The 10,872-nt window shown below is 59.2% G+C and overlaps 2 protein-coding genes across 2 annotated transcripts; one reads left to right on the forward strand and one right to left on the reverse strand.

Moving 5' to 3' along the window:
* Positions 1–1,087: 1,087 nt before the first annotated feature.
* Positions 1,088–6,821, reverse strand: N0V96_003463 (uncharacterized protein; the record flags this gene model as incomplete). The annotated part of the gene is made up of 2 exons (XM_053198497.2): positions 1,088–6,367; positions 6,420–6,821. The coding sequence occupies 2 exons, from the start codon at positions 6,819–6,821 to the stop codon at positions 1,088–1,090; spliced, it is 5,682 nt and encodes a 1,893-aa protein (XP_053044033.2).
* A 680-nt stretch (positions 6,822–7,501) lies between these two features.
* FMO1_1 (monooxygenase) lies at positions 7,502–8,920 on the forward strand (the record flags this gene model as incomplete). Its single annotated transcript, XM_053198496.1, has 1 exon — positions 7,502–8,920. The coding sequence occupies one exon, from the start codon at positions 7,502–7,504 to the stop codon at positions 8,918–8,920; it is 1,419 nt and encodes a 472-aa protein (XP_053044032.1).
* Between the last annotated feature and the right edge of the window lie 1,952 nt (positions 8,921–10,872).

Genomic DNA, 10,872 nt, shown 5'->3' on the forward strand with positions numbered 1-10,872 from the left:
CCCCATCTAGCTGCGAAATCTCCACCCGGCCGGCGAAGGGTGGGGTCGCCGACCTGCTCCGATCCTGATGTCCGAATTCACCCTTGCTTGCAGCCCTCCCAAGCTCCTCCACCAAGCCGTTAGCTCACCCACACCATCGCTTGTCAAATCTCCAGCGACTTTCTCTTTCCGTCCTGACGTGTGCTCCACAACTCACCGGCATGGACCACGGCTCCTCTTTTTGTAAATCAAGGCAAATCAGGGGAAAGAAGCACGGCAGAGGAAAGAGGGGCAAGACGGGGCTGGATGACAAGTCAGATACTGCGTAGATAACGAGTGTGATTCCGTTCGGAACACTGATGGGCAGGCCAGGAGAGAGGTCTCCGCTTGCTGCTTACAATGCCACAATGCCTGCATCACGAATGGTTGGGGCCGCACTTTTGAATGCGGGCGGATCAAGAATACAGCGGACAGTCAGAGTGGACACACGACGCGAACGCGCGCAAGGCAAGGCACGGCAACAAAACGGGGTTAGCCCGCGCGGACGGTATCCGTACGGAAACCTGCCTGGGTTGGTGGCCTCTTTTTTTTACTCTTCTGACTGCGCTTCCGCTTCCGCTGCCGCTTGCCGCTCTGCGTTGCCTTTTCCCATGGGGAAACGCGGGACCTCCAAGGCTCAACTCCACGATCTGCTGAAGCTTGGCTTTCCGTCGTCTGATACACTAGTCTTGACTCCCACTCGGACTTGTGTATTAGTGATCCATTTTTCTGCGCATTCAGCGTCCGTCGTCCATTGTTCCGCCGCTTGAGTGATTGATTGATTAAACTGGCGGCGGCATGAAACACATTCCGCCTTGCTCACCATTGTCCACTTTGCGCACTTCCTACACCAGGTGGGCCAGTCAACAACATAGTTGTTTGTACAATGCATTGCCGACTATCGTGATATCTCTGCCGTGATACCTACAGGCTACACGTGCTACGCCTTTCCCATGCCAGAACCCCATGCGCAATCTAGTCAAATGCTTCACCTAACACGTAATACCCCTCCATCTCTGCGTATCATCCACACTACACTATAGTGACTGCTGCTGCTGCTGCAGCACATTCACTTGCCCTCCTTACCAACATTCCCAACAGCCGGCGCCGCCTCGTTAGCCTTGTCCAACCTCGCGAGCGACTTGGCGTCCAGCCCGGCGTACCACCGCCTAAGCAGAGCCGCATACCCCGTCTCCCCCTCAGAGAGCTCCACAGGCGGACCCCGAATCTGCGGCAAATCATCACCGCCGTCCGCGTCACCACTGCTCCCACCGTCCCCGCCTCCATGGGCCTGCCCCGCGTGCCGTCTCGTCTCAAAAACAGCCCAGCTAGACCCATCATTCGCCCTCAACCCGAACCCGCTCCGCGTAAGCACCATGACACTAAAGTTCCGTAACAACACCGCGTCGCCCTGGTGAATCACGGGAAGCGCGGCCTTGTGCGGCCGGAAAATCTGCACGGCGACCGTCTGCGCGGGCGCGATGGAGTGGTCGGTCACGTTAAACGCCAGCATGATGCCGCGGGGCCCGCCCTTTGCACGCTTGGCTTCGGGCGGGTTCGTGGTGGCGACGGCGAGCACGTCGACCGTGCGGCCCGGGTGGCTTCGGAGGACTTTAAGGGAGATGCAGTCCGGCACGTCGGCGCGGAGGGATTTGGTGAGTTGGGCTTTGAGGGCTGCGGAGGACTGTTCTGTTGGTTGTGGTGGTGCTGATGTCGTTGATGATGCTGCGCCAACCTCTTTCGAGGTCTCCTTGGCCTTTGGTTCTTTACCCTTGGCGTCTTTGGAAACACTCTCCTTGGCCCCCTTGGTGACACTCTCCTTGGCGGCCTTGGGTGCTCGCGATGGTGACTTGATCGCGGCCCTAGCGGGCTGCACCCCCGTATTCTCCTCCGCGTCCGCATCAGGCGAATCGCTCTTGAGCGCCAGGCTCGCCGACCTACCTCGGCTCGTCGTCGTAGCTGCCACTGCCGCTGCCGCTGCCGTTGCCGTCGTCCCTCGAACGGGAGCGGCAGCGGCGCTGCTGTGAATATCAGGCGTCGTGCGATCTGATAGGCGCGTCGACCGTCGAGAAGCAACCGACGCACGGGCCAGCTTGACGCTGGGATCCTGATCCTTGCTGTTGGTTCCGCGGTGCTGCTGGCCGCGACCACCTCGCTTCGGAGTTGGCTGCTGCTGCGCGGCGGAAACGACTTCCTCCGATGGGTCCTCGGCGATAAGAGACGATTGCGCTTCCGACGGTTGCGCCGACGAGTCTCGGATTTGTGATGACTCTTCGTTGATAGGTGAGGTCGCATCTGCATCAGCTTCGTGGTGAGTGAACGCTTCCTTCTCCCTCTCCACCTCCTCCTCATCGTCCAGCAGCGGTTCGTGGGGTTGGACTGGGGCCGCTGCGGGGGACTGAGCGGGGCGTTTCTCGTCGAGATGCTCCGCTGATTGCTCCGTCTGTGGTTCAACATCGTCTGGTACAGTCACCTCGGTGGCCTGTGTCTCGACGAACGACTGTGAGAAGGATTCGACGGTTTGTGTGGCGCGCGGTGTCAACTGTTCGTCAACTTGTGAGGTTTCTGTTTCGCCCATCTTCTCCTCAAACGATTGGGGAGTCGGCGTCGGCGATGCCATCTGTGTAGACTTGGCGTCCTCCAGCTCGTCCACGTCCATTGCGTCGTCCTCGACCTGTGCCTGTTGCGCGTGCTCCGTCGTCTCCAGGGGCTCTGTGATGGTCGTCTCAACAGTCACCCGTGACGTTTCAATAACTTCAGTCTCGGGGTGAGCGTCGTCGGCGGCATCGTCTCCTTGAGAGACTGGCCGCTCCTCGACCACCTGCGTCGTGGTGATGGAAGTCGTAACCGTCTGGTCTTCTTCGTACATCATCGACTCCTCGTACAGCTGGCTCTGGATGAGCTGGTCCTGGGTCAAGTCGTCGAGTTCCATATCCGAGTCTCTCGCGTTGCTGCTGACTTCGTCGTCGACCGACATGTCGTCCGGATCGCCCATGTCAACGTCCGCTGGCTCGACAGAGCCCTCGTCGTCAGATTCCATGTGCACCTCGACTGTAGCTTCTTCGACGTCCTGGACTGTGGTCTCATCAGGAATCAGTGAGACTTCCATGTCTTCATCGTCAGATGGAGGCTGCATCTCTTCCACTTCCATTCTGGTGATCTCTGTTTCTTTGATCTCGATACGGTCCGGCGTGTCCTCCTTAGGTGGGGTGTGTACTGTTGCTTCGACAGAGACTGTCTCTTCCACTGCTTCAGAAACTTCGGCCACAGTGACCTCGGTGGGTTCCGGTGATTGCTCTTCGGCAATGACTTTGTCGCCAGGGTCGACTTGTTCCATTTCTTCCGTTTGCCCGGGCGCTTCGACATTGCTGGCTTCTAATTCTGGTGTCTGTCGGTTGACATCCTCGGCAGGAACTTCGGGCTGGGCAATTTCATCCTCTGCTTGGGCGGCTTCGGTCTCGACTGTGTCTGCATCCTCTACTCTTGCCTGGAGAGTTTCTGTAGCGAGAGCTTCTGATTGATCCGGCTCCGGCTGATCCTCATCTTCCTCTGTGACCAGTTCTTCAGGCTCAACAGCCTCCTTCTCTTCTGGCGCAACTTGGACGTCGGCAGCCTCTGTCTCTGGCTCCGGTGACTCCTCAATAGCTGGAACAGGCCGAGCGGGGCTAGATTCTCCAGCCAGAGCCTCAACGGCAGCTTCCTCAGTAGCCGAGACAGGTCGAACCGGGCTAGAGTCCTCTCCAATTGCCAGGACAGGCCGAACGGGGCTGGATTCTTCAGCCACAGGGAACTTGACGGCAGCTTCCTTCTTAGTAGCGGCGACGGGCCGAACGGGGCTGGATTCAGCCACGGGAGACTCAACGGCGAGTTCCTCCTCGACAGCCGGGACAGGCCGAACCGGGCTGGATTCCCCAGCCATCGACTTAACAGCCGGACCCTTCGCAACGGGTCGGACCGGACTAGATTCCTCAGCCAGAGCCTTAACAGCTGAGACAGGTCGAACCGGGCTGGATTCCTCAGCCACAGGAGACTCCACAGTGAGCGTATCCTCTCCCAGCACCTCAGAATCCTCGACATCGGTCCTCACTGGGCTGGACACGGCCCGCTTCAGCGTTACATCGCCAGCAGGATCCTCGTTGAAAGGACTGGATGCCGCCTGCTTCGGCGTTGCATGACCAACGTCCTCATTAAACGGACTCGACGGCAGAGGCCCCGCGTCTTCAAGGGCTTCTCCCGCCTTACCCTGAGATGGAGCCGGTGTCTGACGGTCACTCCCGGCATCATCCGCCGCAATCTCCTCCTCCAACTCCTTTTCGAGCTCCGCCTCGAGATCATCTGACTCGCCTCGCGAGGTAGGCCGGGACGAACTATTCGGAACACCCGCCATGTGCGGCAGCTTCACCGGGCTCATCGTCTCAAAGTCGTCGCCAATCGTCCCCGTTGTCAGCTCCGGGGCGGAAAACACTGCCGCCTGACGGGGCTTCGGCGTGGGTGTGCCGACTTGCGACGCCTCCTCCTCCTCTTCACTCTCCGCATCAGACGGCTGAGGCGACGAGCCTTGCTGACTGACCTCGTTCCTGACGCTTCCTTCTTGGCTTTCTTGATCGTCCATGTCCTCGTCTTCCATCTCATCGGCAGAGCCATCGTACTGCGGTATCCGTCGCTGAGGAGCCGCGGCGGGCGGTGGCGGCGGGGCTTCATCCTCATCCTCGGAATCCGAGAGCAAATCGATGACTACCGGTGGTCCTCCTCGCGGTGCAGCAGGCGGCGGTTGATTCTCCTGGTCCTCGTCTTCGTCATAGTCCCCCTCATCGTAGCCCTCCTCATCGTAGTCTTCGGATTCTTCGCCCTCCTCGTCATCTTCGGGGTCCAGTATTTCGTCCTCTTCTTCTTGTCCGTAGTCTGACTCTAGGTCTGTTCCCGCGTCGTCATCCTGATTATTGCTAAGATTGCGGAAGTGTGTAATGTCGTAATCCCCGCCGGTATCGTCGGCCTCGTGCTCGGCTTCCTCATCGCTCTCTTCGCTGCTCTCGCTGCTGCTACCACTGCCCACGGAACTGCTCTCCTTTTCTATGCTTGCGGCTTCTTCACCTCGCTCAAGGCGTCTCTCGGCGTACGTTCTCGATGGAAAGTTCTCCTCGGGGCCGTCTTGGTCTTCCGACATTTGGTCCTCCTCTACTCTGAGTGCCTCTTCTTCGTCCTCAGGGTCGTCTCGCACATCGCGCTCGCGGTCTTCTTCCCATGTCTCGCCATCGGCGTCCTGAGGGCTAGACGCCCGATTCTCGTGCAATTCACCAGACTCTGCAGGCTTCGCGGGCGATCTCGAGTAGTGCGCCGACGTGAGACCCCATGGTATTTGCTGAGGCTCGGCGACCCCGTCAACCATGACTGTGTGGTGGGGCTGTGCCTCAAGATCGTGTTGCTGCGGGTGGTCCTGGTACGCGGGTATCGGCTCCGATAGTGGCTGTGACGTGACGACGCCCCCTGGACCAAAGTGCGGCTCATCGAGGAACGTCGCGGGGTAGTGGCCGTGCATAGGCGAGTGATCAAGCCCTGCCTCTGGGTACGCGCTAGGGTGTTCGTGGAATGACCCTTCGGCGCCGTAGTGCGGCTCCATGTCGTGGCCAAAGACCGGATCGAGAGGCGGCTGCTGAAAGGCCGGCGGATACTGCTCGTGGGCGGACGTGAATATCGGCATAGGCGGTGGTGGTCCAAATCCGAGCGGAGTCAACCCAATATTGGGGCTGGGAGGCAGATCAGACTGGACCCCTGAATCGATCATTGTCGACTTCGACGGCGTCTGCCAGTACGAAGGGTCCTGCCGCGCCTCTGCCGCAACCTGGACATCTCTCGGGGGGCTCGTCTCTTGCTCCACTGTCTGGCAGGCACCGTCCACCATCGTAGGCCGTGACGGCGTGGCAATCGTCGGCTGCTCCTCAACCATGGATGTGTCTTCTTCCTCGGGTGCTTCCGGCTCGGGGCTCGGAGTTCGACTGGCGTACGTCCAAACGCTGCTGTACCTGCCCGTCTTTGGCTTCTTCTTCGCCCGGGCCTTTGCTCCGTCGTCTGCCTCATCAAAGATGTCGAGGCCTCCATCGAATAGCGATCCGTACGAAACCCTGGCGCGCTTGAGGAACGCGGGGGACGCAAACTCATCGGCGCCAAGGCTCTGGTCGGCGGGTCTCTTGCTCAGAGGTGTTTTCGCGGGTGTCGCTATCGGCACCGGGGTCTCCTCGACATCCTGGAACGACTCAAGGATGGACACCGGTACCTCTTCGGGCTCTGGTTCGGGTTGTGCGGGGTGGTCGACATCGATAATCTTGACCTCTTCGGAATCGCTAATTTTGGCCTTTTGATCTCTTCAGCAAAGACCCCCTTTCCAAACCACACGCTCAACCTACCTGGAGAAGCACCCTCTCCGTAAACCTCAGCTGCCACTCCAAACTCGTACCCGGAACGCGCGTCTTGGAGTCATCCGCAACGAGCTCGACCCCGTCCAGCGACAGCGCAATCTCGTCGCCGCTCCCCAGAGCCGCATCCGCAATCGCTTTAGCGCTCGAGCCGGCAAACTCGACGCGCACCTGGCCCTTGGCGCGACGCAGGCGGAAGTCGGCCTCGGCGAGGAGAAAGGCAATGTTTTTCCTGACGATGCTGTAGGGCCACGTGATTGTCACGACACCCCGGACGACGCGCGTCTTGGGGTCCTGGAGCGCGGGGCTCAATTGCGCGATCGCGATAGCCTCGGCGGCTTCGAGCTGCTGCGGCTGCGGCTGCTGCGCTGCGGGTTGCGGGACCCCAGACATCGCGTCATGAGTTTGAGGCGGACGCGGCGGAGCTAACGGGTATGTAGTCGGAGATGTCGAGCATCAGCGGGGTGTCTTTGCCGTGTCGAGGTTGTGGTTGTGCTAAATGAATGTGGGATGGAAACGGTCGCAAAGGTCGATTCGGTAGCACCGCATGGTCGTGGTGTGGATGGAATGTGGAACAAGGGAAGCTCCTGCTTGAGCTGCACGAATTGCGCGGGAAGGCCCCACACCTTTTGTGGCAGAAAAAGGTAGGCGGTGTGCAATGACTGCCGGATGGTTCCTTATCGATAACTGGGGCTTCGGAGCCGGCTGGCCTTCCGGATCGTCCCCGAGTCACCTGACGACCTGCCATGGGTCGACCTTGTGTAAATTAAGCTTTTAGGCATTCACTCCGGACCAGAAGAGGTAGGCCATGGCAGATATGTCATTATTGCTTTCTCTCTCTCGTCCAAGCATCCGATTGTGTCGGCTTTGCGACGTTGATGTAGGGGAGCGGAGGGAGTCCCCGTTTTACCCGCCCGGTGTCCACCACTCTGTCCGAAAAGGAACCGATTAGGTGATTTCCCGCCGATATAACGCGTTGGCACCTCGTGGGTCCCAGATTTGCTATTTGTGGTTTAAAGACGGCCACTGTTCCCTTGCATAGCACCACTAAGGTCATCCATGTCTCATAGACCATGAGCGCAGTTCCGTTCAACGTCAAGAAGATCGCCGTCATCGGCGCGGGGCCGACGGGTCTCGCAGCCGCTCGGTACCTCACGGCGCAAGGAGCCTTTGACTCTGTCGTCGTGTTTGAGCAGCAGGCTGAGGTGGGCGGCGTCTGGAACTATAGCCCGCACCCGACCACGTCTCGCCATGTGCCGCAGACGGACCCCTTTTGCTCGCAGGATCCTGCGCTCCGGCCGGGCAAGCCCGGCGCGCCTCCCGTTTTCCCCACACCAATGTACGGCACGCTGCACGCCAATACCGTCAAGACGACAATGAACTACAATAACACGCCGTTCCCGGACGACGCCTGGGTCTTCCCCTCGCGGCAGTCCATTTACAACTATCTGGTCGAATACGCCAAGGACGTCCGCCACTTCATCAAGTTCTCGCACCAGGTCACGGCGCTCGAGCTCCGACAGGAGGACGGCCGAGACAAGTGGGACCTCGCGGCCGCGTGCACCATCACCGGCCGGACGTTCAGCGACACGTACGACGCCGTGGTCATTGCCAACGGACACTACGACATACCATTTATTCCAGACGTCAAGGGCATCAAGGCCTTTCACGAGGCGCACCCGTCGGCAATCCTGCACTCCAAGAACTACCGCGTGCCAGAACCCTTTTCGGGCAAAAAGGTTATCGTCGTCGGCAACGGGCCCTCGGGCTTGGATATAGCCCGCCAGCTCAGCCCGGTCTCGGACAGGGTGTATCTATCTGTACGACATGCGACTCCGCCGGACAAGGTTGAGCACATTGGGGTGACGGAGGTTCCAGAGATTGTGGAGTATTGGCCAGAGAAAAGGGCCGTCGTCTACAAGGACGGGACGGTGGCAGAGGGCGTCGACGCCGTCATCTACTGCACCGGCTTCTTCTTCAGCTTCCCGTTCCTGCCCGAGTTCCTCAAACCCAACCTCTTGACGACCGGCAAAGGCGTCAGGGGTCTGTACCAGCACCTGTTCCTCATCAAGCACCCCACTCTGGCCTTTGCTGGGCTGCTGGTCAAGACTGTGCCATGGCCGGTCGCGGAGAACCAGGCGGCGGCTCTCGGTGCGGTGTGGTCCAACGGGTTGAAGCTGCCGCCTGTGGAAGAGCAGGAACGGTGGGAGCTCGACTTGTTCAAGAGGCGCGGCGACAAGAACATTCACGTGCTGCTCGACGACGGAGATGACGGCCGCCACCTCAACATGTTGCACGACTGGGTGGCGGAGTCATCCCAGAGAGGCAAAGAACCGCCATACTGGCACGACGAGCAGTTTTGGGAGCGCGGTATCTACTGGCCGAGCAAGCAAGAGTTTGAGAAGCGAGGAGGGAGCGCGACGACGCTTCGGGAGCTTGGCTTCGTGTACCCCGGCATAGGGAAATGGCGGCACGTTGCGCCGAAGCTTTGATGGGCCACAAGCATAGAATCTAGAATTAGCGAATGCAAGACTTCACGATATCCAGGCAGAACAGGATGATGACTGGCTGCGATCGCGAGACAATGGCGCAACGTCCAAACGCTGTCACTCCAGTGACATGGGAGGTCCAGAGCTCCCTTGACAGTATCCGCACCGCAGTCTGGAGCTCCCTTGAGAGTCAAGCTCAAACGACCCCTCGTGTTCAATCTGAGAGCTCCAAGGATGAGGTAACCGAATGCAGGGTAGCGGGACAGGGGGAGCTGTCAGGCGAAATGGTACCGAGCGCGTTTCCGGGCCAGCGAGCGACTGTTTAATGACGACGGGTGGGACACTTTTTTTTTCGGTGGACAATCTGAGGAAATGAGCAGAACCGGACTCCGTACGCTGGAGTCAGTCGCGTCTTGGCTGTCTAGTGGCCAGCTCTCTTGCGATGGAATGAACTTTGGTGACGTGTCGCGATCTGATGGTGCGTCCGTAGGAATCGAGGTCGAGGAGGCTCCCAGGCATGCAAGTATCCCACGGTTCGACGGCTGGCGATGCGTCTTTGTCCAATCATTCCGCGTCCCCCAGCTGGATGCGTGATAGCAGGGCAAATAAGGTCACCGCAGTGGGGGGATGATGATCGCCGGAAGCGATGGAAGCAGCCGATGGGCTGGCGCCACGCTCTGACTTTGTCCGCCTGGCGTGGCTGATCAAGCTGCAAAGTCTGCGCCTTGGGTTTGCCAGCTCGCCACTAGTGATAAAGCTTGCCGACAGCTTTCAGAGCTCTCTAGCAGTCTAGGTTAACATTCGCCGTCCGTGACCACGGCCGTGGGCCATGTTACCGTGTCAAAACATGCACATCTGGCAGGGAAACTCTCTGCATCCGAGCGTCGAGTGACAGTGTCGTGCAGCCTGCCATCTCATGTCGTGGAGAGAACGTGCGAGGGGATGGAGTGGTGTCTGGAAGATGGTCAATGTGTGTTCACGTCAACCTAGCTGGGAACGCGAGAATATCGCGAATGCAGAATCAGAGCCCATCAATGACCAAAGTCTGTCAAGGACTCCCGGGCAGCATGCTGGCCCAGGCGGTGGCTGCATCAAGTCGAGACAGGGACACCCATCGAATTCCCAGCATGACGGGCACGGAAAGACGTCAAGATGCGGCGGACGCATCACATAGCACCACTCTAGGGCATGGATGTTCTCTGCAGTCATGCAGGATGCGGATAGCACTAGGGTCTTCAGCGACGCGCAGTCCGGTGTCTTTCTAACGCGCCCCCAATGCGAACGGCGCAAAGCCCGTCTCGTAACACGTCAAGATGTGCGGTGCTAGAGACGAGTTGCCGTGGCAGTTGGAGCTTTGCTGGAGGGAAGCCTGGAGGACACGGACGATGAGATGCAGACGACGACGACGACGACGCGGACGATGCGGATGAACGTGGAGAGTTGTCGGTGGCCGAATCGATAGTTGTGATATTATTAGGAGCGTGTGTTGGATTGTCGAGACCAACTGGACTGGACTGGCTGGCGAAAGCCGCGAAAGCGCGTTTGCATGACGGGGGTGCTCTGGAGGCCTATTAACCCAGAACAGCGCCCACTCCACCCCATCACCCACACGCATCGCCGCATTGGTGGACCACTTCGACGCCCAGGTTCTTTTCAGGTGGCAGGCCAGGCGAAGGGTACCTCGCCCACTGTTTGTCCCTGCCTTCGGGTACCTGACTTTCGTCCGCATTCCCACTGGACATGGTGGATGGCCCAGCACAAGGACTACAAGGTCCCTGGCCATCCCCGTATGCGGCAGCCAATATCCATCAAATCTCATTAATAAATCTCCTCTTTCTTTCGACAACGCCAGACACCTAATCTCCTTTTGCCGACTGCTCCTTTGCCTTTGCGCCTTGCCCTTCCCTTCTTCCATCCCCAGTGTCATCTGTCGTCTCGTCGCGCCAGCTTCAATT

The sequence above is a fragment of the Colletotrichum fioriniae genome (genome assembly GCF_027942845.1).
Source record: "Colletotrichum fioriniae strain IMI 355084 chromosome Unknown scaffold_3, whole genome shotgun sequence".
Classification (NCBI taxonomy): Eukaryota; Fungi; Ascomycota; class Sordariomycetes; order Glomerellales; family Glomerellaceae; genus Colletotrichum; species Colletotrichum fioriniae.